The sequence below is a fragment of the Gorilla gorilla genome, chromosome 9, assembly GCF_029281585.2.
Source record: "Gorilla gorilla gorilla isolate KB3781 chromosome 9, NHGRI_mGorGor1-v2.1_pri, whole genome shotgun sequence".
Lineage (NCBI taxonomy): Eukaryota > Metazoa > Chordata > Mammalia > Primates > Hominidae > Gorilla > Gorilla gorilla.
The window spans coordinates 138,341,030-138,368,323 of NC_073233.2; the positions used below are offsets into that span (position 1 = coordinate 138,341,030).

At 52.8% G+C, this 27,294-nt stretch overlaps 1 protein-coding gene across 1 annotated transcript; it reads right to left on the minus strand.

Annotated features, from left to right (window-relative positions):
• On the minus strand, positions 1-24,323 carry ADAMTS8 (ADAM metallopeptidase with thrombospondin type 1 motif 8). Its single transcript, XM_031015743.3, has 9 exons — positions 23,278-24,323; positions 14,686-14,925; positions 12,098-12,233; positions 11,328-11,495; positions 9,613-9,914; positions 6,510-6,693; positions 3,859-4,031; positions 3,555-3,730; positions 1-1,206 (listed from the first exon to the last, which is right to left on the minus strand). The coding sequence occupies exons 1-9, from the start codon at positions 23,998-24,000 to the stop codon at positions 636-638; spliced, it is 2,673 nt and encodes an 890-aa protein (XP_030871603.2). The 5' UTR covers positions 24,001-24,323; the 3' UTR covers positions 1-635.
• Between the last annotated feature and the right edge of the window lie 2,971 nt (positions 24,324-27,294).

A 27,294-nucleotide genomic window follows, 5' to 3' on the forward strand; every position in this document is an offset into this window, starting at 1 on the left:
TTGGCATAAGATCACACTTTAGTTCAGAGACACATTTGCATAAATACTTGAAATGGATCCACCCCTGCAGGTGGCAGCCTGAGAACATGTGGCTCTCCAAACCCTGCGACGCTGTGGCCCTTTAGGTGATGGATTTTAACACTGAAGACAGTCGTGGTCATTCTTGAAGACAGCTTGGGGTCCAGCTTTGGAGCCTGCTTTGACATTCACCATTGACCCCCTGCCCCACGCCTCTCTTGTACTAATTTTTTCCCCTGTGAGGTAGATTATTTATCGGGGAAACCAGATAGAATTTTTTTTTTCATTTAAGTTTGCTAGTCCTTTGCAAACAGACTGACGCTGAGTGTCCTGTCTGAGTCAATAAGTGCACTTTTACCTTTTAACCTATGCCCTCTACTTGAGCCCGAGCAAGGTCCAGTCCACTGGACAGTTGATGATAGGGTCTGCCGCCCCATACCCTCTCCTCTTCCCCCTTAGGAATTTGTGCAGTACTGGAGGGGTTGCGGCAATGGGAGGCCTGGGTGGGCCGTGCTGCCTTGATATGGCCAAGGGACCCAGTCACCACAGTGGAGACCCTTGTCTGCACCTCAGTACCCCACGTCCAGGAGCACAAGACTGGCCCCTGCCCCCCTGAATCACAGGGGGCACAGCTGGCTTTCGCAGGGCTTGGCATCCTCGGGTTTCAGAGCCTTGTTGCAGGTGGCAGAGGCCTGGCCGGAGGGGTCCCTGCACTCTACAGTTCGCCTCTGCCAGCCGGCCCCGCAGGTGCTGGAGCACTCAGACCAGTCCCCCAGCACCCACTGTGTGTGGAGCAGTGGCTGGATGATGTTGGTGGTTGCTCTCTCTTTGCTGCTCTGCATGCTGAAGTCCACGTCATTAGGAACAAAGAAGGTGTATTTGACTTTTGGGGGGAAGACCTCGCCAGGGACTGTCAGGAGCTGCACTGTCAGAGGCTCTGGCAAGGGCCGGAAGCTCTGCAGGCGCTCCAGGGTGGCGATGGAGCCGCTGTACTTCAGGATGGTCCCCTTCACCAAGATGTCCTGCTCTATGGCAGAGATGGCCAGGTTGCCGTTGAGCAGGTACTGCCCATCAGCCGTCTTCAGCGCCAGGTAGTTCCCATCGTTCTGCACACCCGGGTGGCTCCGCTGCTTCACGTCAATATTTGTGGCACCAGCTGGGATGGTGACAATGTCATTGTAGCCATAACTGTGATAGAAACAGAAGGACACCCTTAGACCAGTGGCTGCCCAGCCCAGGTCAGGATGATGCCTTGGAGACTGAAGTGGGCATCCCAGGTGGCAGACACGAAAAAAACAAAGCAAGTAATTAAGCAAGTTGCCTCAAAGTTCTCAATAAATTAGCTGTTTAGGCAGACAGAAATGTCTGTACATTGGGATTTTCAAGGGTGTTTGCTTCATCTGGTGACTCTATTTCAAAAGTGTGGTTGAGGAGTTGAGGTATGTGGGTGTTGAGAACAGCATAGAGAGGAGGAGAACCCAGAAGGATGTGGAAAGCTGCACTGGTGTAGCCAAACCTGGCACCTGTCAAATGTGATCTCAAATACCTCTAGTTCCTTGCACTGGTATACAACTTTGATTGGCCACCTCCACACCCAGAGCTCAAACCCACATGGGAAAAACTGTTCCACACACCCCTTCCAGAACGTGAACAGGAGGGAAATTTCACACCACCTCTCTGAGTCAGTCGGCTCCTAGTATTTGATGAATATGGCCCTGGGGTGGGATCAGGGTGGGGTTGGAAGTTGGGGGTTTAAGCCTGCTTCTTTGAAGCCACCTTCTGGGAGTGCCCAGGCACCATGAGCACTGTGCTTCTGGAATGATAGGATGCTGTTTTGGGAAACTGTTTCCAGTCCATTATAGGCTTAGGGCTTTAGGTAGGATGAAGAAAGATTAGTTGTTTGTTCTTTTCTGGAAATCTGGGTTCCATAGGCTGGGGAGAAAGTGAGGCAAGTGGTCAGGCGGGATTTTTGCTCTTCTTACCATATGTCCAGCTGGGGCTAGCTGCTTAGTCTCAGACTCTTAGAGTGTCCGCAGGCCCATCTGTCTAAAGCCTGAGGGAAAGTGGCCAAGGGACCCAGTATCTGAATAGTGTCTGCTTCTCTTTTTCTATGTCTTTTGAGCTTAAATGTAAAAAGAGTTCCAAGGCAGGGCACAGTGGCTCATACCCACAATCCCAGCACTTTGGGAGGCCAAGGCGGGCGGATCACTTGATGCCAGGAGTTCAAGACCAGCCTGGCCAACATGATGAAACCCAGTCTCTACTAAAAATACAAAAATTAGCTGGGTGTGGTGGTGCATGCCTGTAATCCCAGCTACCTGGGAAGCTGAGGCAGGAGAATTGCTTGAACCTGGGAAGCAGGTTGCAGTGAGCCAAGATTGTGCCACCGCACTCCAGCCTAGGCAACAGAGTGAGACTCTGTCTCAAAATAATAAAAATAAATAAAAAAAAATGAAAACAGTCCCAAGTTGCCTGCTGTAGGCTGATTCTGTTCACTCAGACTGGTGAGATGAGAGATGTAGAGACAGACAGAGAGACAGACAGACAGACAGACAGACAGACAGACACACACACAGAATGGGACAGGGTTTGCGAGCTTCACTAGGTAGAATACAATACAGTGAACACTTCTCAAAAACTCTGAGACCGTGAGTGGGGGAAGTGGTTGGACAGGTGGATGCTCACATAACCCCTAGGACACATTGATGTACTGGAGGCAGACAGGCAGAGTGTGGCCCATATAAAACACCCGACCTTGCCCTTACTCTGCAGGAAGTACATGGAATGGGAGACAAAAGTCATCCAGGACTTAGGAAAACTAGGTTCTCTTCTGGCTGTCATTAACCATCAATGTGACCTTAGAAAAGTCATTTAATCTTTCTGTGCCTTAATTTCTTCCTCTGCAAAATGAGGAATAGTATTGGCCTTGCTCACCTCATGGACTTATTTTACAAATCAAATGAGACCATGGAAATGAAAGCGCTTTGGAAAATCCTTGGAGTTTTATGAATGTGGGGCATTAGGATGAGAACAAAGTGTCTGGAGTTCTCAGATTCATGAAAGCCCTGAGGCTGCCAGGGCCCCTTTTTGGTAACCCCCTTCTCTGAAGATCCATCTGCAGAAAGGACAGGGCTTGCCAGGCTTAGGGTGAGACGTCCTTCCCAAAACAGGCCTGGGAGAGCTGTTTTCTGGCAGAGGTCCAGGTTACTCAGTGTGGCTCGACTGACTCAGAGATGACAGCTCCCTATCCACATGGCCTCCAGCCCTCGTAAAAGTCACGGCTGCCCTGTGTTCTATCTTTTCTATGAGCTCGACACTGCCAAGTGCACATCCCATCTCAGGAAATCCTTACGACGACTCTGAGATAGAGATACTGCTGACATTTTATAAAGAAACTGAAGCTCGGAGAGTTTAAATAACTTGCCCAACCCTCACAGCTATTAAGTAGCAGCCACAGTTCAATTTGGGCCTAGCAGAGTGCAAAGCCCATTATGCTCTTCTACCAAGCAAGGTACAGAACTTCTGGGGAGACTCACCTGGTGGGGGTGAGGGACCCGGAGACCTTCCTGCAGGAGTTGCCTTTGCCCCCACACACCCCGCATTTGTCCAGCTTCCGAGGCGAGTCCACCACATGGTCACAGCCGGCCTTCACACACTGGCCACGGACACAGATGGCCAGTGTTTCTGGCCCACACAGGGTGCCATCAATCACCTGCAACGGGGAAAGGGAAGGTGAGGGAGGGCGTGTTGAGCACAGAAGCAGCCTGCCGGGGGGCGGGGGTGTGGGGACAGGTGACCTTCCTCCCCATCTCTGGATCTCAGTCCCAGGGTGATTCTCACCTTGGCCTCGAACACTTTGAACTCGCTCCTCCCCCGGGCTCGGCAGAACAACTTGCAGCGGTCCCGGGGGGACACCCCAGCATACTTGGGGACCCACTGCAGGAGATTCCCGTCCATGTCAGTGTAATTGTAGGCATTATACTTCTCACACTGCTGCTCCCTGAAGCTTTTCCCTAGAAAGAAGAAGAAACGGCATGGAGGTGACACCCATGCGGAAGCAGGAGCATCCAGTGGAGAAATCCCGAATTTACAGCACTTTTCTTCTTTCTTTCGGTTTTGAACTCAACCCAGGCGCCCGGGGCCAGTGTCTTCTGGGCACAACATTCCTAGACGCATGTGTGACCCTTACTCAAAAGGGCAAGGAAAGGAGCCTCCAGCTGCATGCTGGGCTTTCTAGGATAAATGCCCTTTCCATTAGGGAAAGAGACTCATTGTACTCTGCAGGTGAATAAACTCAGGGAGCAACAGGGAACAATTCAGTAAGCTTGGAAGGCACAGAATGGCACGTGGAGCTATATTCTCAGGACACTACTAATTGTGCAGTATCGATTTCCTCAGTGACACCGGACATGAATCCAAAGACTCCTAAATCTACATGTCTAGCTCCGATCTTGCCCCTACACCCACATTCCGTAATTCTGGGTGTCTCTGGGGAGCTCCGTTTGTATGTACTACGATTACCTCCAACTCAGCATGGCCAAGCTCCCGATGGTCCTTCCACGAACTGTCTTGACTTTCATTTGCTGATCTTACCATGCCCAAGTCTGAGACTGGTATCCTGGTATCTCCTGAACATTTGAGCATCTCTATCTGCTATTTCCAAACTGTCACAAAGACCCACACTATATTCAGGACAATCTGTGATTTAAAACGATGGCATCCCACTCTCGTCACCACAAGCCCAGGCCTGCTGGCTTCATGGGGACCTGTGCCTGCCTCCTCTCCATCCTGCCACGTGCTGCTGCCAGACCAACCCATCTGAAGTTAGATGTGGGTTGCTTTCCACCCCCAAATCCTAAAATTAAAGCTGTTCTTCCTGCCAAGGTTCCCCGCCCAAACTGTGCATCTGAATGCCTGGGGAGACTTTGCCAAGGCAGATGCCACACTCCACTCCTGAGACTCTGAGTCAGTGCAGCTGAGGGGGTCTGGGCTGTGTCTGCAGGAGCTTCCAGGTGACTTAATGGGACAGGTGGCACAGACAACCCCCAGATACTGTGTCAGCCTTCAAGGACCTCTGTGGTCTGGCCTTGACATAGTGGTGTGCTTTGCTTGATTCCACCTAAGTGAATGAGGGCCCTTCTCACACCTTTCCTCCACCCTGGCAGGTCCCCTCACACCTCACCCCATCTCAGTCCTCCAGACTCTGCTCAGTCCTAACTCCTTTCAAAGCTTCCGCTCACCCAGCCTTTCCTTTCTCTGAGCCCCTCACCAACCTAGGGTCTGTGACTCATCCATTGAAACGTAATGGCTGTGTTAAAGGGATTTGGGTCTCTAATTGGACTACAAGCTCCTTAAGGACAGAGACATGCCTTTTACATTTTCATACATTTTTATAGTCCTAGACACACAAAAAATACTAAAAAATACTCGACAGTAATGGCAGACTTTGGTGCATCTGACATCATGACATCACTTTTCGTCCACACCTACCTTGCACCCTATATTCATTCTCGTCCTCCCCCTTTCCCAGCAACGTCTCACCCTGTATGCCAGGCAAACTCTCACACAATTCCAGGGCAAAGTTTCTAGAGCCTCAAACCATTGTGGTTCCTTCTTGTCTTGTGAAACCGCAAAGCCTACAGATTCTCCTATGAGACATCAACCCAATGCCAGTGTCTTTTCCCGTGGTTGAATCTCTCCTAAGGCTCTGCCTGATTTTTCTTGCCTGCCAATCCTTCCTGGAGCTGCACACTGGGCAGTTGGATGGGATGGTGGGGAAAAACCTTGTAATGATTTCCCTCTCACGAGTTTGCTGCTGCCCCTTTACTGCCTCTAAGTTAATGTTTGTGGTTTCCAGCAGGTACTGGGGATAGGAATATGCCAAGGGGAGGGAGAGGTAGTATTACTTCCTGGGAAGATTCTGTCAAACAGTTGCCATGGACCCAAGGGAAGATGGGCAACTCTTCTCAGAAGGAATGTGAACGGGAATCAGATTCAGAAATCCTCCCTCTGCCCTGGGCTGAATTTTGGCTAGAAAGACCTTGGAGGTTTGGCTCTGACACTTGCTTTGGAAAATGCTTCCATTCTGCACACAGATGAGGGTTCCTATGCCTCCAGGAGGATTAGTTTCCTAGACACCAGCCCCTCTGCAGAGGCTCCTCCCCAATAAGTTTGGTTGGGAGTGATGTCCTCCTCTCCACATCTTGGAAGATGAGCGTAATTTCTCTCCTTGACTTTGCCAGGCTCTCTGAACACTATGAGAGCTGTCCTGGGTCCCTGAGAGCTGCCCCTGGGATTGGAACCTTGCAGAGCCCATTTAGGTGGAGATCACAGGCAAAACTCTACATCCCAGGAGACCCACTTTACTCCCTTCTGGGAGTAACTCTATATCCCGGGACACCCACTTCACTCCCACTTTACACATCCTCTGGGGATGCATCATAGCAATGATAGTAGCTGCTCTGGCAGGGGCGGCCCTGAGTGGTAATTACCGTCAGGGGGGCATTCCTCCGTGTGGCATGACTGGTACTTGGCTCTCCGACCCAGGCAGTATCTTCCTCCATTCTGAGGCTCGGGGTCCTTGCACTCACGGTGTGAAAACTGTACTCCTCCTCCACAGGTCCGAGAACATTCTCCCCAGGGTCCCCACGGTGCCCAGCCTCCATCTACCACGGGCTGCAACATACAATGGCACACTGAATGAGGAGCAAAGGCCAGGAGGCTTCAGTATCTGTGTCACTGGGTGGCCAAAGCCCTGGCTTCCTCATCTAGTCATTCTCATCTTGGTGCATGGAGCTCCGTAAACTGCCTCAATCATTTGTTTAATGACTGTGTGGCCTGCATGGCTTTGTGAGCACAGAGACCAGGCTGGACTCATTCACTACTGACTCCTCAGTGTCTAAAACAGTGCCTTATGCTAAGTAAGGTGCTCAATAGGCTATCTGCTGAATGAATGAATGACACCCTTTTATGGGAATAAGGTTGCATATAATGCAGTGGTTCTCCATTGGGGCGAATTCTGCCCTCCAGGGGACATTTGGCAATGTCTGGAGATATTCTGGTGGCTACAGCTGTGGAGGGTGTACGTGACCACATCTAGTGGGTAGAGGCCAGGGATGCTGCTCAACATGCAGCAATGCACAGGCCCCACGGTAACAATTATCCAGTCCCGAGTGTCCCTAGTGCCAAGGTAGAGGAACTCTGGTCTAAAGGAAACATCCCTGGGAGGTGTTGCCACAGTCTACCAGCCACTGGTTCCAGTGATAGGATAATGCTTGGGAAAGAAACAGAATTGCTTCCTTTTTTTTTTTTTTTTTGACAGAGTTTTGCTCTGTTGCCAAGGCTGGAGTTCAAAGGCGTGATCTCGGCTCACTGCAACCTCCGCTTCCTGGGTTCAAGCGATTCTTGTGCCTCAGCCTCCCGAATAGCTGGGATTACAGGTGCACACCTCCATGCCTGGCTAATTTTTGTATTTTTAGTAGAGATGGGGTTTCACCATGTTGGCCATGCTGGTCTTGAACTCCTGACCTCAAGTGATCAACCCGCCTCGGCCTCCCAAAGTACTGGGATTACAAGTGTGAGCCACCATGCCTGGCCCTGCTTCCCATTTTACAACTGACCTATGAGAACAAAGCTTTGCCCTTTGGAATGCTGCATGCCCAAAGGTTCATAGAGTATTCAAAATGAAAATAATTTTTTAAAAGTTATAGAAGTAATAGTTGCTCATACGACAAATAAAAAAATGCAGAAAAGTGTAAAAAAGAAATTAACACTTCTTTAAAACACCACTACCCAGATAAAACCATTAACATGATTTTCACCAATATTTTTCATACTTTTGCTCTGAATATATCATCATAAAAATGCAATGCTTTTATTTTACAAAAGATATGATTCTATGTATATATTCTTTCTCTCTTTCTCACTTTCTTTCTCTCTCTCTTTCTCACTTTGTTTCTTGAAAGTCTTGCTCTGTCGCCCAGGCCAGAGTGCAGTAGTGTGATCTTGGCTCACTGCAACTGCCGCCTTCTGGGTTCAAGTGATTCTCCTGTCTTGGCCTCTGGAGTAGCTGGGATTACAGGCACCTGCCACCACACCTGGCTAATTGTTGTATTTTTAGTAGAGACAGGGTTTCACCATGTTGGTGAGGCTGGTCTCGAACTCCTGACCTCAGGTGATCCACCTGCCTCGGCCTCCCAAAGTGCTGGGATTACAGCACCCGGCCTGATTCTATAAATATGTATTTTCTGATCTGACTTCTTAAAAATAGAGGCCACACATCATTCCATGATCATTTCACGTCAGCCTCTCCCTGCACTTAGCTCGGCTGTGCTCTGGGATTGGTGGCAGATCCTTCTGCTCTCCCCTCAATAACGTGTGATGAGAATGAACGCGGTGAATGGGAGGTGGCTGAGGATCAGTCCAGGAATCCTGCACCAGCTCAGGCTCAGGACAAGAGTATGGAGCTTACCTGGTGCAGGCAGGCTCCCAAGGCTCAGCGCAAAAGACATGCACTGAGGAGTGCTCGGGCCACCCTGGCGATTCAGTGCTGGCGGGGACCGGGCTGTGAAACTCAGTGGATGCTGTTTCATAGCGATGGCTCCATGAGTCACAGTAAGAGAAATGCGATCAGCCTCACAGTTTGGATGTATTCAGAGCAGGGCAAAGAAGTGAATCATTTAAAAACCCTCACTGGCACTGCCTTGGTTTTTCTTGTGAGTTTACTCTCTCCTGGGCCAAGTTTTTTTCTGCCTGGCCAGAGGCAGCTCTGAATCTGTCTCCTCTCCTCCTCTTTGAATACGGAATTCCCACAGCTGCTCTTATTCTCCCAACCTGTAATTATGCATTCAGTTCAAGCACGGGCAGGCTATGAATACTTTTCACTCAATTCTTGATGGAATTTATTCCACGTGTCTCTCTCTGTTCATGACGGAATTGACAGTGGCTCCAGTCTGTTGTGTGCCCACCTTCCTGTCTCCACCCCTCTCACCAATCTGCATCTGCACCAGCCCTGAGTCAGCCCCAAAGCAGCTCCCTAATGTCTGGAGCCACGGCAGTGTCAACCCACTGACTGAGGGGATAGCCTTCACGGGCTCCTCACTGTGTGGATAAATATGCTTTGGTTTGTTTGTTAAAAGATGAGTGATTTTACCTAGAAGTCCTATGTTGCAGCCTGGCCCGAAGTTTCTTTTCTTTTTTTTTTTTTTGGAGACAGGGTCTCCCTGTTGCCCAGGCTAGAGCGCAGTGGCATGATCATGGTTCACTGCAGCCTCAAACTCCTGAGATCAAGTGATCTCCCTGCCTCCGCCTTCTGAGTAGCTGGGACTACAAGTGTGAGTCACTATGCCCGACTTATTTTTTATTTTTTTGTACAGACAGGATCTTACTATGTTGCCCAGGCTGGTCTCGGTTCAAGTGATCCTTCTGCCTCAGCTTCCCAAAGTGCTGGGATTCCAGTGTGAGCCGGTCTGCCTGGCTGTCTCTCGGTTCATGACTCTCAAGTGTGGTTTCCTCCTTGAGAACAGCCCTCAGTCCTCCCCATTTCCTTTTGTTTCTCCTTTCTCCTCCCCGCTATCCTCAGGGGCTGTCCCTCACCTTGGGCCTCTCCACTTCCTCCTCAGGTAGACAGCTGCCTTCTGAGCAGAGGTGCCCAGGCCCGCACGGCGTGCCGTCAGCCCAGGGCAGGCTGCCATTCTTCGTGTGGCACAGGGGCTCAGCCCCATCAGTGTGGCACCAAAGCTGGGCGCAGACGTCCTGAGCAGAGGTGTTGGGGCAGTGGCGGAAATCCGGCCCAAAGATCTGCCTGCACTGCTGGTCCAGCTGGTACAGGGCCATGCGGCCCGGGAGGCCTGTGGGGAGGGGCAGGGCTGCAGCAGGGGCGTCCAGGAGACAGTCTCCTGGGAAAAGAGGAAGCAGGGGTGTAAGAACGTGCACAGGGCTGCCGCCCTCTCAGTTCTTCATGGCCTGTGATGGATGGCACTGAAGGTATAGGTGTCACGACTTCTTGACCTCCAACTAAAAGCTGTCACCACTTGATGATCTAGTGAGAGCATGCCTAATTTTTGACTATCAGTTGCAAACGCTCTTCAGGACCGACTTTCCTTTGCTGTCCTGAACATCTAGGAAGCATTGCCCCCGACATTCTGTGTACCCAGTGAATGCCAGCTAACACAATATTCATCCATATCACAACCTAACCGTGCTCCTGAAAGCCACAGCATGCAAATGAAGACCAACTAATGCTGTCTGGATCATCTTATTTTTGCATCATACATGTCCTGTCTCCCTCAGTGAGAAGGATCTAGAATATTTCATTACTTTACCACAATTCCAACCACTTAAAATTGTTTTTTCTTTAATCCCCTCTTCTGAGAAGCAATTTTTTTTTTTGAGATGAAGTCTGGCTCTGTTGCCCAGGCTGGAGTGCAGTGGCTCGATCTCGGCTCACCGCAACATCCACCTCCTGGGTTCAAGCGATTCTTCTGCCTCATCCTCCTGAGTAGCTAGGACTACAGGCGTGTGCTACCACGCCCGGCTAATTTTTTGTATCTTTAGTAGAGATGGGGTTTCACCATGTTGGACGGGCTGGTCTAGGACTACAGGCGTGTGCTACCACGCCCGGCTAATTTTTTGTATCTTTAGTAGAGATGGGGTTTCACCATGTTGGACGGGCTGGTCTTGAACTCCTGACCTTGTGATCCACCTGCCTCAGCCTCCCAAAGGGCTGGGATTACAGGCAGAAGCCACTGCACCCGGCCCCTTTTTTTTTTTAAAGAGATAACGTCTCTTTCTGTCACCCAGGCTGGAGTCAGTGGCATGATCACAGCTTACTGGTAGCCTTGACCTCCTGGGCTCAAGTGATCCTCCTGCCTCAGCCTCCTGAGTATCTGGGACCACAGGTACGCACCCCATGCCTGGCTCCAGTCCTTTGAACCAGCTCCCCGCCCTCTTGCTCTCACAGGACGCAGTCACTGCCTCTGTCACGCCTGAGCTGTTGTAGGTTCGTCTCTCCTCTGTGCTATGTGCTTCTATTCCTTCAAGCGCTGCTCAAACCCTCCTCCTTCAGACAACCTTCTCGGATGACGTCCCCCTGCCTTGTGACTAATCTAAATTAGCGCAGAACTCGGCTGCTGGAAGATGGGGCCACGAAGAGCAGACTTCGGGGGTGGTGTGAATGCCCCAGCGTGGGAGGCTGGCCGGGGACTCAGCTCTAAGGGCCCTGTGAGGAGGCACAGCTGGAGGGGTCTCTGCGCCAGCACCGGTGGAAGGAGGCCCACGGGGACAAGTAGGGCGGGGCCGCCGGTGCCTACCGTGCCCGCCGTCCAGAAGCTCCGTGAGATACATGGCGCTGCAGGGGGACCAGGGCAGCGTCTGGTTCAGGTGGACGAACAGCGGCGCCATCACGTGGTGCTTGCCCATGGGCCCGAAGAGCCGCGTGCAGGGCTTGGAGTCGTCGTGGGGCATGCTGAGGACGTGCCCTGGGGAGAGAGGCCTGGTCCACTCCGCCCTGTCCTGCCTGAGGGCGCCCCACCCGGCCCAGCTAGGGACAGAGATGGAGCTCCTCAGGGGAGCAGCCACCCCCTCACTCTCCGAAGATTTCTGCGTAGAGCTTTCCCCTGCGCTTTGCTCTTCCAGGACGCGTTCTCAGATGACTGAGAAACACGGATACCTCTTTATTTTCTGCCTCAGCCCGTCTTGAATTTGGATCTAGCTCTATTATTTGCCCTCTTACGTGACAGTCCCTGGACCATTGTTCTTCCCCCAGATCCCACGGCTTAGCTTGTGCACAGCTCCACGCCTCCACCCTAGCACGTGTCTGCTGTCCTGGCATTTGCCCGGTGGCCTGCGATAATCGTGTGGGATGCTGCTTTTGTATTTTGGCCATGTGCTCGGGGTGGGAGCGGAGTTGTGTTCAGCACTGTCAAGCGCGGTATCTGTTTGTATACAGTCACCCTGTCAAAATTAGGAGGAGCTATTCCTAAGCAAGGGCCGCATATTCCTTAGGATCTAGGCAGCCTTGGATCTGGAAGAGCAGTTCCCTCCGATGTGGTGAAGTGGGCTTTGGCACAGCAAATCTTACCTAGTTCATGGGCCAGGGTGTGGGCCGCCTGCAGCCCCTCATCCTCGATCACGGAGCAGCTTTTGTTGGGGTCACAAATGGTCCCGATGTCTGCCACACCCAGGGTGTCACACAGCCCCTCCTGCCCACAGAAGTTCTGCGTGGCGGGGAGAGAGCAGGAGAGTGCATCAGTGTGTGTGTGGGGTGCACTGCAGGCCTGCAGGGCCGGGTGTGGCCAGTGTGTACGTGGGAGTGGACCATTGAGCGTCCCGTAACATGCTTGCTGGCCTGTGCATCACCTGCATTTATTGAGCTTTTAAATTAAATTAAATTATTATTATTATTTTTTTTTTGAGATGCAGTCTTGCTCTGTCATCCAGGCTGGAGTGCAGTGGCACAATCTCAGCTCACTGCATCCTCTGCTTATGGGGTTGAGGCGATTCTCCTACCTCAGCCTCCCAAGTAGTTAGGACTACAGGTGTGCACCACCACACCTGGCTAATTTTTGTATTTTTAGTAGAGACAGGGTTTCACCATGTTATCCAGGCTGGTCTCGAACTCCTGACCTCAGACAATCCAGCTCCTTCGGCCTCCCAAAGTGCTGGGATTACAGGCGTGAGCCACCGTGCCCAGCCTAAATTACATTTTATTTTATTTATTTATTTTTATTTATTTATTTATTTATTTTTATTTATTTTTTATTTTTTTATTGATCATTCTTGGGTGTTTCTCGCAGAGGGGGATCTGGCAGGGTCACAGGACAATAGTGGAGGGAAGGTCAGCAGATAAACAAGTGAACAAAGTTCTCTGGTTTTCCTAGGCAGAGGACCCTGCGGCCTTCCGCAGTGTTTGTGTCCCTGGGTACTTGAGATTAGGGAGTGGTGATGACTCTTAACGACCATGCTGCCTTCAAGCATCTGTTTAACAAAGCACATCTTGCACCGCCCTTAATCCATTCAACCCTGAGTGGATACAGCACATGTTTCTGCCTTGGGATCCTGTTGATCTGTGACCTTACCCCCAACCCTGTGCTCTCTCTCTCTAAATTACATTTTAGAGACGAGGTCTGGCTATGTTGCCCAGTGCTGGGATTACAGGCGTGAGCCACCATGCCCGGCCTAAATTAAATTTTAGAGACGAGGTCCGGCTATGTTGCCCAGGCTGGAATGCAGTGGCTATTCACAGGAGTAATTGCAGCTCACTTAGCCTCAAACTCCTGGGCACAAGTGATTCTCTCACCTCAGCCTTCCAAGTAGCTGGGACTACAGCCGCTTGCCATGTGCCTGGCTGACCTTTTTTAAGGAGGAGGACGCAACGGCAGTTTCAACGTGTCTGGATATCCCACCTAGTGGCCTCGCTTTATTGGTTCTTTTCGTGTTCATGGTCAAGCCAGTTCACCCATCCCCCATCTTTCTAAATTGGAGAGTAACCTGTGAAATTTCCTTTTGTTAAAAAATGAAAACAGTCTGTAATCTCAGCATTTTGAGAGGACGAGGCAGGTAGATTGCTTGAGTCCAGGAGCTGGAGACCAGGCTGGGCAATATAGTGAAACCCCGTTCCTACAAAAAGTAAAAAAAAAAAAAAATTTAGCTGGGCAAGGTGGCTTGTGCTTGTCATCTCAGCTACTCAGGGGGCTGAGGTGGGTGGATCATTTGGACCTAGCAGGCAGAGGCTGCAGTGAGCTGTGATTGTGCCGTTGAACTCCAGCCTGGGTGACAGAGCGAGACCTTGTCTCAAACAAAACAAAACAAAATTAAAAACCAAAAAGAATATAAAATACAAAGGCTATCAAGATGGATTTCTGAGTGACAAGATCAGGAAATCTCCGTCTGTCTTCACATCAGCCATTCATTTAAGGGAGCCTGTTCTATGTTACAGGCTGGCTGCATCCTAGGGCTGGCTGCATCCTAGGGCTGGCTGCATCCTAGGGCTGGCTGGGACTTCAAAGGCTTTTTGTGGGGACAGGACAGCACAGTCATTCAGAACATGAATCTACAGCAGCGCTGTCTTGGCTGGACTATGGGTGCTGCCGCTATGTGGCACGAGAGCTGTGTGGCCACTCTGTGCCTCAGTTTTCTCTGTTACAAAATGGGGATAACACCAGGGCCTGTCCGGTGGGGCCCTTATGAGACTGAAGGAGCAGACAGGGCCTGGCACACAGGATCACTCTCTTGCTTTCAGGAAGCTGTCTGTTTAAGTCATGCCATGTAGGTGGGCAGCCCTCCTGCTGTGGGCAAATCTTGAGGGGACCCCCTGGCTACCTGCCCCTGTGTTTTACAACCATTGCAGCTAGAACTACTCTCTTCATTCCAAGCCCAGATCTCTCACTGGGCAGCTTGAGCCCATTTCTTCTTGTTATGTGTGACCTCAGGAGACAGCTGGTCACAAACTTTTGGAAGAGAGCCCTTACAAGATTCTTCTCCTTCCCTTGCAAATACCTCACACTTGTCCCATGACCTCCTCCTCATCATTCTGGGCATGAGGCTCTGGCGTCCAGCTGGGGCCAGCAGGGAGACGTTTCCCATGTTTGGGCAGGCCTCGTGGTCCTCCCTTTGATCTGCCCATCCCGTCTCCCTTCCTCCCCAGGGCTTCCGGAGCCAGGCACGGACCTGTCTGGTGAGCAGGATGGCCGTGTCGTAGTGCTCTGGGTGGCGGTCGCTGGGCTGGTTGAAACGCCGCTGCCAGTTGCAGAAGTTACGCAGTGTAAGCCCCCCGTTGTCGGACACCTCTGGGCCCCATTTTTCATCTTCTACGATCAGCACTTTTACCACCATCAGGTTGATGGAATTCTTGATGCTGGGGTGCTTGTAGATTCGGGCTGCCACAGACATTAACGTCAGGATGTGGTTCTGTCAGGAAGGAGGAGACAAGAGGCAGAGTGAACGGTTAAGTCTCAGGGCCCTTGGCCTGGCCTGTCTGCTGCCATCACCTCTTGTTATGGGGCTGAGCATCAGATTCCTACCAAAGCCTCACAATACCCCCGAGGTCTCCGTGTTACTCCCTTCATTTTGCACGTGAGAAAACAGGCTCAAGAACCTGCAGGAGGTCACAAAGCTGATGCATGAACAGCGGTCTTTGAACCCAGACCTGCCTTGCTCCGAACTTGTGTGTCTAACATCCAGGACAGCTTCAGGGGACGACCTAAATCCAAATTCATTAAAATCCAAAACCTTAAACTTATAGCGCGGCACAGGCCACATTTCTAGTGCTTCAATATTCATATATGGCTCGTGGCTACTGCACTGGAATGTGCAGATAGAAAGTTCTACCGGACGGCATGGCTTATTCTGCCTTAATCCTGACACCGTCTCCTTGCCAACCACCCCCACCCGTCCCCGGCCTCAGCCCAGAAGCAAAGTTCTGAGCGCTCAAGGTTAGTAGAATTCCCTCTTAGAATCCAGCTGAACATTTTCCTGTTGTCTGTTGGGGTAACTCTACATCTTTGGGGTGGGAATTGTTAACACTGAAAACTTTGCTGTGATAATCACTCCTAAGGACAGCTACTCTGCCACATTACCTCATTCAATTCTCACAATAACTCTGTGAAGAAGGTGCTGTAACTCCATTTCACGAATGAGGAAGGTCATGCAAATTAACTTGTTGAAGGTCACGCAGCTATTGAAACCAGGAGGCCAGCCCAGGTGTGCCTGTCTCTGAGGTCCACCGTGCTCTCATTAGGTTTCCCAGGGCGTGGCTTCCTGGTGTCTGCCTGGACAGCCCCGAAGCGTTCATTCCCTCCTGACTGGGGCTTGAGAGGATCCCGTGGGCCTAAGAGGTCCCACGTGCTTAGGATCTCACCTGCTCTCCCTTCCACCCAGGCTGGCCAACAGAGCATACATCACTGCTTGGCCTCTGTCTTGTCCCTGGGCTGCCAACTGCTCCCCTGCTGGATTCCAAGGCTTGGAGAGGCCAGATGGGAACTCGCTCTCCTGCCTCAGCAACCCCTTGAAGTGGCCCTCTTTGAGCATTTCGTGGAAGAGGAGACACAGAGGCAGAGGTGGGTGTTCCTTGAGCCTGGAGTGTGGTCAGCTGGGCAGCACCTGCTTGCCCTGCCTCTCCGATCCCTAGATCACCACCTCTCGGGAGCCCCTCTTCCTCTCCTCCTGTGGTCTGGAAGGTGGGAGTGGAAGGAGGAGAAAGGAAAGGGTAGAGAGGGACATTTCATCGGGTGAGGCCATGTGTGGGCGTTCCAGATGAATCCCATTATTTGTGAATGGGATCTGTCTGTTCACCTCGCAGGCAATGAGCCAGGTATTTTGTTAGCCCTACAAGCAGGGGTTGGCAGGTTACTTGGCGTGTCAAGCACTCCAGCAATGTTTAGGCTGATGTAAACATCTTATCAACAAGGCTGAAACTTGGCACTTGCTCCTGGAGTTGGATTCTGGAGGGAAAAAAAGCAATCACATCATTATGCAACCGGGGGTGAGCGCTGAGGAATGGTGGCTTGCCGAGACGAACTCCTGGCCGGGTCTTTGCTGCTTCCAGGAGGCCAACAGTATCCTGATCTCTCTAAGAAGGACCAGGGTCTGATGGGCCAGGGACCAACCCCTGGAATTTCTTCTGAGGCAAACTGCAACCGTCATCACAAGATTTCTTCCTGCTGAGTCCCAGTTTCACAATCTCAAAACGGGGAAGATGAGGTCGCACAAGGAAGGTGTAAAGCTAAGGAACACCAGCTGCTAAGCTTTGGGGCCGAGACAGCTCAGCACAAGGAGCTAAAGACAGGAGGTTGGGGCAAGTCTGTGTGCCCACGTTGAGCAGATCAGAGGGAGGCTGAGAGAGAGATGAGGCAGTGCTCACAACCTCAGTGAAGACCGGAGGAAGGTGAGGGTTAACCCCTGATTTTCATGCAGAATAAACTGCTGCTTGAAGATCAGGGCAAGACAGCACAAGCAGCTTCCTGTCCCTAAGGTTCCCAGGGAGCCTCCTTCTCTGCAGCTCGGGATGCTCATATCATTGTCTTCTCCAGACAGTGCATAGCTGTCAGGCTGGGCCGGCTTCAGAGCCATTTAGCTTCGAGGGGTGGGCTGGACTTGAGGGCATCTGAAGGTCTGAAGTTCCTTCTGGCCGCTGTCTTAGAAGACACTTTTCATTTTCAAGAAGGCTAGGAGGATTCTGTGGTCCAGTGTTCCCTTCAAAATCCCAGATCCCCATCCCACTGATCTCTCCTTATCTCTTGTTCTACTGAGTTTTTGGTTTTCCCCTCCCAGTCCGCTCTTCTGAGAAATGACCACAGGAATGCCTTATATATGCGGTGCGTCTCACAGTTCCCTACGGAGAAGGACCACTGAGCCTGGGTGAGGTGGGGGACCTCGGGGCTGTGAGCCTTTGATTCTCCCCTAATCTCCTGGGTTCAAAGGACAGGCCTGACTGAGAGTCCGGTGGGGATCAGGCCTGCGGCTGGTCAAGGAGGAAGTCAGATGGCTTGCTCCACCACCTGGTGCCGATCCACACCTCCCTGCTCCCCACACCAATGCGGGCTGCATGTGAAGAATGTGAACGGGGTCCTGGCCCCCCTGAGGAGCAGAGGCATCAGCACAGCAGCCGCCCCCCAAACCACGGCAGGTAGGTGGGAGCCCACGGTCAGCCCAGCCAGGGTGGTCAAACAACCTGCTCTTGAATGACTTGGGGATCCCATACTCTTCACTTTTGTTAGGGAGAGGCGACACTTTTTAGGGAGTCTGCTCATGCATGAGTGACCCCAGGACCTGGAGTAGAGATGAACATCAGGCCAGTCAGGGTGGCTCATGTCTGTAACCCCAGCACTTTGGAAGGCCAAGGTGGGAGAATCACTTGAGACCAGCCTGGGAAACATAGTGAGATCCTGTCTCTATTAAAAAAAAAAAATGAATTAAAAAAAAAATAACAAAACCCTGGCCAGTTGGGTGGGCCAGAGCCCCTTTTGGTTCTTTGAGATACAAACAAGGAGATTCCTTCCTCAGAGCTTCTGTGGTAGCCGAAGCCAGCTGCGGTGGATGATGGGGACGGGCCGGCCTCCTCCCGCCCCGATGTCATCATTACATCCAGCCGGTTTGCGCTTCACCGGTGGCTCCACAGCTTTCCCTTGCGGCGTGCCCAGGGGGAGGTAGGTGAGGAAAAGTGGCCGGGGAAGCTCTTGCATTCCCTCTTCCTATCTGACGTCTCTAGGGCCTGAGACTGAGCTGGGGGTGTGGAGATGGAGAAGCAAAGCGAGAGGAAATAAATGAGAGGAGAAAAGAGCAACCTGCATCATATGCTTCATCTCCTCTTGTTCTGCAAGCAGCAAAGGGCAATGTTGCCCCTTGAAAGCATACACTGACGCTGAACTACAAGTCAGCCTTCACCACTGAGCATGGGCAAGCTGAAAGAGAAGGTTCCTCTGCCGTGTGGAACAGCAAAGCTGAAACAGCGGTGGCTGGCACTCGGATGGCATGGGCCAGCCCATCCTCCCCACTCTAACAAATGGTTTCCATCACCGAAGGCAACTCTAGTAATAGCCACGCCTTGCTGAGTATGTCATCTGGACCAGGCACCAGGTCAGGTGCATTCCATATTTTCTTACATCCTCAAAACAAGGCTAGGACGTTGGTATAACTGCTCCTACCTGAAATAATCGAGATACACAGAAATAGGTGACTTGCTCGAGGACAATACATTATTTCGATTTCATTCCAAAGTCTGTGTTCTTAGTCTCTGTACTAACTGCCACCCATCTTTGCTGCTGTAAGGAAAACTGCAGCCTAGCCAAAGTGAACCCAAGGCTTGCAAGCAGCAAGCCTGTCATTGCCTATGCACACCCCACATCCTGGGAGATGGGGAAGGGGCGATCTTTGGACACTGAGTCATTTTCTTTGGGAAATACTCCATATTCCCATTTGGAATTGGGAATTCCCATTCCCAAATGGGAAATACTCCCATTTTCTTTGGGAAATACTCCATATCTTTGATCATTCTGACTGCAGCAGACATAAGGGATGGAAAAGATGCATTCTTTTGCCAATGGGAAGGACATCACGCACATGTAACACTTGTCTTTCTGGCTGGTAGCCACAGAGCAGGGGGGGACATGAATCTTTGTCTGTTGTCATCCAAACCAGGACACCCTTGAGAGGGAAAGACGATAGTATGAATAATTATGCCAGAATAGGCAGAAACTGGGATGCTGCTGGACAACCTAGGCTGCATGCCCACTTTAGTGTCTTGTGGAAGACATTTTCCCCACAGCATGCAGGTAAGGGGGCATGGAGATGGCTGTGACAGCCGTCCCTGAAGTCAGTCCCCAGAATCTGACCTCCTGTGAGTGTTCTGCTGGACTTTGGGAAGATGAGCGCCACTTTTCGGACCCTCTCTGCTAAGAAGAGGACTCGAAAACTCTGCTCACTGCAGAAGCACTGGCGGGACAGGCGTCCCAGGCTGGCGAGAGTGGGCACTGCCATGCTGCCCCTCACTCCATCTCGCCCTGGGTTCACACAGGGGACAGTGAGCAGCAGCTGGATGTAGACGGAGCTAATGGAGTCTTCCCAGGTGGTCCCTCCTTTCAGAAAGGCCCCTCTGTCTGAGCTCCTTAACTCCGAAACCAGATAAGAAGGTGGGAGACAGGGGCCCCTTTTGTCATGGGATTAAATAAACTCAATTGACAGAGCTCTGGAAAACTTCATTGTCGCTTAACATAGTGAGACCAGCCTTGGCAGTGGTGCATTCTTTCTCTCAGCCTCTGCGGTGGTTTCTTTGCAGGATAGGGCCTCACAGTGGGCCTGGACGGCTTTGAACTGCTGGATTTAAAGACCCACTCCTGCAACATAAGCAAGTATCAGAGGGTCGACAGAGCCACAGACCCTAGTCCTGAGAAAGAGGCCGCCTGGTGGGATAACAGTGCACAGGATTCAGCTTTGGGAGACTTGGTCTGCAGGCCCAGCCCTGCCACTTACTGATCCTGATCAGTGCTGTCTGATCCTGAGGAAGCCACATGTCCTCTGTGAGCTGTGCAGTCTCCCTCTACCCCCCTCACTGGTATTTTCATGGAGGTGATGTGTGTACAACCACGCTGTGAATTGAACACGCTCAGAGAGTGGCTAAACCTTCCAGAAGACCGGCTCATCATGAAGCAGCCACACAGGTGCTCAGACCGGGATTGATCACCTAGTCCAGGTGTCTTGCTTCACAGATGAGGAACTCTAAGCCCTAGAGAGGTAAAGGCTCTTCTCATCCTCCACACCCCTGATTACCAAGAGTAATCACCCCAGAGTGCCTTCCGTCTGTGTGAATGAGGTCTCCACATAAAGGACTGGCTTCCATTTGCAGGAGGTGGGTGTGGGCAGCCAAGGTCTTGAGGCATGGGAACTTGATTTTCATTCTTCTCTCAGCTGGGCTCATGGATCTGTTTTCAGAAGTGCAGGGGACTGAGCTGAGACAGTCACGCCTGTCCTGCAGCATCTCCGAGGCTGGTCAGCTCATCATAGCAGAGGAGCCTGAGGGTGGTCCTGGACACAGCTGTACCTCAGCCCCTCCCCCACCCGCCACGGTGGCAGCAGGAGCACAGGTGGGATGGGACATGAGACCCAGGGTGGAGGTGGCAGGGCTAGTCTCCCTGAGGGAAGACTTTTCTTCCAGGTGAGACTCAGAAGTCAACCCCCTAGGGAGAGGAACTCAGCCTTCAGAGGTGCCCGATGCCTGTTTTGCTGCGCTCTCCTGGTCCAGGTGGGCTGGCTGGGTGTGCAGGTGCCAATGTGCAGCTGGGAAAGGTCCAGAAATGCGTGTTTGTGGGGGATGGGGAGCGGGGCAAGCAGGAGCCACATCACCCGGTCAGGAGTCTCATGAGGATGGCAATGCCTGGGTGTCTCCGACACAGAGAAAGCCGAATTGTCTGGGGCAGCAAACCTGGACTTTAAGCTGAAGGGAACAAAATCGGGTGCAAACCCAAGCAGAGTCTCCTGCTTCAGCAGCCCGGGCATCCTGGGGTCGGGCCTCAGAGCATGTCTGCCTCTAGATTGCTAGGATGTCTGGAGATGCGAGTATGTCCCTGAGGCAAATACTCAGTTATCTCCAGTGTCCAGATGATCAGCTGAGAGAGTGAGACAGTCTGGCCCTGAAGGCTGAAAAACGGCCTTTCTCTGCTGGCACGGAGTTCTCTTGGCTTTCCTATGTTTTGGTTCTCAGGTAGATGTCAGAATCTGTTCCATGTGTGGGGGTAGAGGGGTGTAGCACCCCGCTCTGGGTTTGCAATGGGTGCATCTTAGCTTCTTACTTTTTTTGTTTCTTTTTTCTTTTTTTTTTTTTTTAAGATGGAGTCTTGCTCTGTCACCCAGGCTGGAGTGCAGTGGCGCGGTCTCCGCTCACTGCAAGCTCTGCCTCCTGAGTTGACGCCATTCTCCTGCCTCAGCCTCCCGAGTAGCTGGGACTATAGGCGCCCACCACCACGCCTGGCTATTTTTTTTTGTATTTTTAGTAGAGACGGGGTTTCACTGTGTTAGCCAGGATGGTCTTGATCTCCTGAGCTTGCGATCTGCCCACCTCGGCCTCCTAAAGTGCTGGGATTACAGGCTTGAGCCACCGTGCCCAGCCATCGTAGCTTCTTTCTGGTGGAGCCCCCTAGGAGCCAGGTGTGGGGGTCCTAAAGAGATGGGAGAAGCCCTCTTCTCACCCCTCTCCTGCCACACTCTCTAGTACTTGCTTAAAGAAAGGAGTCAGAGGAGAGGGCTGGTGCTCCCACCACTCCCTGCTCTCAGGACAGGCAGGGAAACAGGTGTTAAATCAGCGTGACCCAAAGCTGCTCTGCCCTGCTTTTGGGGAAGCAAATACCACAAGGGCTTGCAGGGGTGCGTCCCTGGGGTGTAGTCAGCACCTGCAGTAGCCAGAGGGGCAGCCACGTGGACTCTTACCCACAGCACTTCCCATCCTATGCATCTGTTTCTCCCTGGGTCTTTCCTACCCTGCCTTTCCCAGTGATAGAGGGTGGGAAAGATGGGGTGAGAAACAGAAGGCTGATCGCCTCCTTGTCTGGACTATTCTGCACAGGCAATGCCTATGCCCTTGGGGCCCCCAGCAGTCGCGCACAGACTGAGCCTAGTATTGGGTCCCGGCCAAGGATGCCATCACCACAAAGTGTCAGCTTAGCTGCTGCATTGCCAGGATCCCTGTTTCAGGGAACTATGACGTCTGGGCAGGTCAGTTCTTCCTTCCCTGGCACATCTCTGGTTCTGTGCTCCCTAGGGGCAAAGAGCATCCCTCTCCTGGAAGCCTTACCCTCTTTTCCTCCTGGAAAAGCATTCACCTGGTCTTCAGGGGAGAAATTGGGGTTTAGGGCAACACAGACACCTCCTGCTGAGTCAGCACCATCTTTGCATCTAGTTAGAAATGGTCTGGTTAGGTAGCCATTCCCTGGACTCTGTTTTTCTCCCCTGTTTAGGTAAGAGCTGTGTCTGGGCTAAGGGCAGCTGGGTGGACCAAGTGTGGGTCTGGCTTTACTAGAGACATTCACCCAAAGAGCTCGTTCCAGCCCCTGCGCCCCTCGCGTTTCCACCAAAGCTTCAGTTCCTGGGCTGAGCCCCCAGGCAGAAGTTCTCTGCCCCTCCCTCTTGTGCTGGCTGCTGGCATTGCCAAGTTCTGCCGGGGCTGAGCGCCAGGTTGGCAAGGTAGTCCATGTCCCATTGATCACAACCAGCTGGCTGCACAGAAGTTGGGCAGCCCCTCTCCAGGTTCAGCTCCTTTCAAACAATGTCTTTTGCTTATGGCGACCTCCATACCCAAGGGAATCAGACAGCCATCTCTTTCCATCCCATCTGCCTTTCCCTGGGAGCCTCTCAGATCTGGAGGCAGTAGAGGGCTGAGGGGTGGGAGTGGGAGCTATTCCTAAACGCTCAATTTTCATCTCTGCTGGGAGAGGCAGGTGCCGGGGAATGCGTTGATACCCACTTTCGGGTCAGTGTGCCACGTGCCGCGGGAGATTCGGATGAGAGGGATGGGCGTCGGCAGCCCCACTCTAAACTGGAAGGGACCTGGGGGTGGGGGCGCAGGGAGCCAGGGTGGCAGAAGTTCAGAAAAGAGTTACTGCTCTTTCTCAGACAGGAGAGAATCTCGTTTGGGGTAAGGCTGGAGAAGATGAGTGGGGAGGGCTTTTTTTTTTTTTTTTTTCTCAGAGGGATTGGAAGGTGAGATTTTAGAGACGCTGGGAGGCGTCTGGGGGGCCTCCGGGCACGGCGGCTGGAGGAGGCTCTCAGTCCTACCTGCAGGTCGGCCCCGTAGAAGGCAGCCATGGACGCATCGGCCACCAGCAGCGTCTCCACGAAGCGCGCCTCAGACACAAACCGCTTGGTCCTACTCGTGGCCCCCAGGGGCGGTGGCAGCTCGCTAGCGCCTTCTGCCTCCTCTTCTTGGCTCTCCTCCTCGCTGTCCTCCTCGTTGTCTCCTCTCTCCTGCCTCTGACCCTCTCCCGTCTCCACCTCCCACTCGGGTCCTCGCGGGAGGGGGCGGGCTCCGGCGGGACCCCAGCGCTGCAGGCGGTGCGGCTGACCCAGGGAGCCCCCCGCGCCCTGCGGCTGGATGGTGAACTCCTCGCCGTCCAGCAGGAAGGAGCCGCTCAGCCCGCGGCACAGGCTGACCGCCGCCAGCGACTCGGGCTCCCCATTCACGGTGCCGGAGAAGAAGCAGCCGCGCAGCCCCCGCTCGCCCCCGGTCGCCCGGCCGGAGCCCCCGAGGCGCTCGATCTTGAACTCGGGCGCCAGGAAGCTGTCGTCGGGCGCCAGGCGCAGCACGAAGCCCTTGCCGAAGGCGGACAGGTGGAGCGCGAGCTCGCCCGCGCTGCCGGGCAACCGCGTGGGCACCACCAGCTCCGAGGCCTGCCCCCCAGCTGCGGGCCGGGCCGGGGCGCCGCGGGCCAGCGGCAGCAGCAGCAGCAGCAGCAGCAGCAGGAGCGGAGGCCACCGGGGGGCGGCGGGGGCGGGGAGCATGGGGGCTGCGGCGGTGACTGCGCGCAGGAGAGGGAAGAAGCCCGCCAGGCGCGGGCAGGTGCTGGCGGCCCGAGGGCGGCCCGGCCGCTCTCTCCAGGAAAAGCGGAATCAATCGGATGCAAGGCCGACTCGGCCCGCGGGGCCCGGCGGCGGGAGCGCTCCCCCGGCGGCCCCTCTGGCTGGCGCAGCCCGCTCCTCCCGCGCCGCCGCCCCCGAGCCGAGCGCGAGCAGCTGGCCCCGGCCCGCGTGCGCCCGTCCTCCGCCCCTGCCCGCGCCAGCCCCGCGCAGCCGCCTCCTGCCTCCTCCCCGCCCCGGGAAGCACCGAGTGGGCTGCCGAGCCCTTCTTATTTATACTTCCTTCCCGGCTTGACATAAGAGGTTTATTTTTGATCTCTCACTATTCCCGTTTCCCCTCCCCTGGGATCAGAGAGAGAAACTGAAAAGAGGGAGAGAGAGTGGAGAAAAAAAAATTGGGATGAAATGCAAAACCAATCAGGCAGCGAGACCCGTCCGCCAACCGCCCCCCTGAAGTGTCAACTACAACTTCTTTCCTTTCCCTTTACGCGTGGACCCACGTTAACCCCTACCATGCTGGACTGACCCTTTAGAAAGAGTCCCTGGGAGACCCCAACCGCTTCCTCCTCTGCGGCCAAGAGTCCAGGATGCATCCTCCGAAGAGGCTCGTGCACTGGTCTCAGCGACCCTGTTCGGATCCCTGCTGAGTCCGACTGCAGAGCCCGACACTGTTGGGATCCCTGCAGATGCCTCCGGAGATCCGACTGTGTGGGGAGAAGGTTCCAGAGCTTTTCATTGTAAAGCATAAACGGAGAGGGGGAAAAGGTCATGCTAAAATCATGCCCTCCTCTCATCACTACTGCACAGCCTTCCTAACTTTCACTCCAAACTGAAGATGGGGAAAACAAAAACAAAAGAAAAAACAACCCACCTGGTTAACCCTAAGAGGGACTCTCACTGTCATGTTAGAGGGCAGGTGGGGCAGAGGCCAGCACAGTGGTAAGTTACCAGCAGTGAGGTTGGAAGTTAGCATTTCCCCAAGAGGGAAACAGACCTCCAGTCCCTGAAAACGGTCTTCTCTTCTGGATACTGCTAGATGCCCGGGACTTCCAGTAAGGTGGCAGGCCCTTTCACTGCGTTGCCACAGCCCCAGGAACAAATGTGTATGAGGTGAATTTATTCTGTCCCATGTCACCACTGCCCCCTAGGGAAGGGGGTAGTATTCAGGAAGAGAGGGATGACATGGTCTCAAGACCACAAAACTGCATCCCATCCCAGTCTCAGTGACACAGGTCTGGATTGGGTGGAGGGCCCTGTTCTCTACCTACAAACTCTAGACTCATCCACCAACTGTGCCTTTCTCTGAGTTGTCAATGTGGGTGATGCATTAGGAACCGCTGGGATCAGGGCCTTTAAATCCTTTGCCAATTCACCTGCCCCCAGGTACCCAGCTCTGTGCTTATGCTGGGGATGTTGACAGTCGAGGTCATCGCTGATTCTTTTCAGCCCATCTGACCCCTTCCTGCAGTGTGGTGGTTCAGCATGCATCTGAGACTCTCAGAGCTTGTTACCTCCAAAGAGGAGGCTCTTGCCCAGGGGAAAGTGCTGCCAAATTCCCTCTAAGTATCCCCCCTCTCTTTGCTTTCTCAGAAACACAGAGGGACAGCTGTGAATTAGATGAAAGGATGAACTTCCCAACCTAGCATGGTGCAGAACCTCCTTTCCTGCATAATTTATAGGATAGGAATAACTTGAGTCTAGAATGTTTTGGGGAAACACTTCTAGAGGAAGGACAATGGAAAGAATGGTCTCTTCAACCCTTTTCTCAAAACAAGCAAAACACTTCGTCCTAGCACAGTGTACAGTGCTTGGGACATCCTGTACAGTGCTTGGGACAGTCTGACCTGGGCAAGCAATGAATACAACTCTGCGTTGCCTCAGGGCTGTTGTAACAGTTCAATGACTGGTTTTTACCTCCTTGAAGCCCCTTATTTGCTGTTTCCCAGAGTACAACTCCTGATTTTCTCTTTTTGAGACACAGTCTCACTTTGTCACCCAGGCTGGAGTGCAATGGTGCGATCTTGGCTTACAGCAACTTCTCCCTCTCAGGTTCAAGAGATTCTCCTGCCTCCGCCTCCCAAGTAGCTGAGACTGCAGGCAGGCACCACCACACCTGGCTAACTTTTGTACTTTCAGTAGAGATGGGGTTTCACCATTTTGGCCAGGCTGGTCTCCAACTCCTGACCTCAGGTGATCCGCCTGCCTCAACCTCCCAAAGTGCTGGGATTATAGGTGTGAGCTACTGTGCCAGCTAACTCCCGATTTTCAGTAGCAGTTAGGTCCTGTGGGTTTTCCTTCTTTCTCGAGTGTAAGCATCTGGGAGGAGTGGGAGTGAGGAGCGTGCCCAGTTTCCCTTTCTCCCGCCCGAATGCTAAGGGCTAGAAGTGGGAGATTTAACTGAACCAAGGAAAGTCTTGAGTGTCCATGGAGCCTTTGGTTGTGAAGGCTCTGGAAGTTGCTGCTTCATTTTTATTTTATTTTTTAATTTTTTGAGACGGCGTTTCACTCTTGTTACCCAGGCTGGAGTGCAATGGCGAGATCTCAGCTCACTGGAACCGCCTCCAGGGTTCAAGTGATTCTCTTGCCTCAGCCTCCCAAGCAGCTGGGATTACAGGCTCCCACCACCATGCCCGGCTGTTTTTTTTTTTTTTTTTTTTTTTAGTAGAGACAGGGTTTCACCATGTTGGTCAGGCTGCTCTTGAACTCCTGACGTCAGGTGATTCTCCCACCTTGGCCTCCCAAAGTACTGGGATTACAGGCGTGAGCCACCGAGCCCAGCCACTGCTGCTTCATTTTTTTAATAGGATGAAGTGCCCCCATAGGTAGCATTTTGGAAGTTCTCTTTGGAGAGAGGTTAGATAGTGAGTTCTGGACTTTATCCTTCCTCATTTCAACAACAACATCACCACCACCACCACCCCCACCACCCACCACCGCCGCCGCCGCCGCCGCCGCCGCCGCCGCCGCCGCCACCACCTGCTGACTGGTTCATTGACTGGCCCCGCAGCCCCCGCTCCCTCCTGGATTTCCCCTTCCCCAGATGCGCAGTGCTGCTAACTTCCAAGGTAGCTCCTGCCGTTCGCAATGCAACCACAAGGTGTCAGGCTTACCTTGGCTATGTTAAACCCAGCACCCTTGCCACAGGGAGAAAGGATGGGTGGTTTGTAGTGGAAGCTCTTAGAGGAGTGGCAGGTGAAAACAGTACAGCAAAACAAACAT

What these genes read in the sequence shown, in the direction of transcription:
- ADAMTS8 (XM_031015743.3), bottom strand. Translation starts at nt 24,000, where the DNA reads ATGCTCCCCGCCCCCGCCGCCCCCCGGTGGCCTCCGCTCCTGCTGCTG. An exon ending in GCTTCTGGACGGCGGGCACG is followed by an intron (nt 9,915 to 11,327) that starts GTAGGCACCGGC and finishes CTCTTTTCCCAG; the next exon opens with GAGACTGTCTCCTGGACGCC. An exon ending in TCAAAGTGTTCGAGGCCAAG is followed by an intron (nt 3,731 to 3,858) that starts GTGAGAATCACC and finishes TCCCCGTTGCAG; the next exon opens with GTGATTGATGGCACCCTGTG.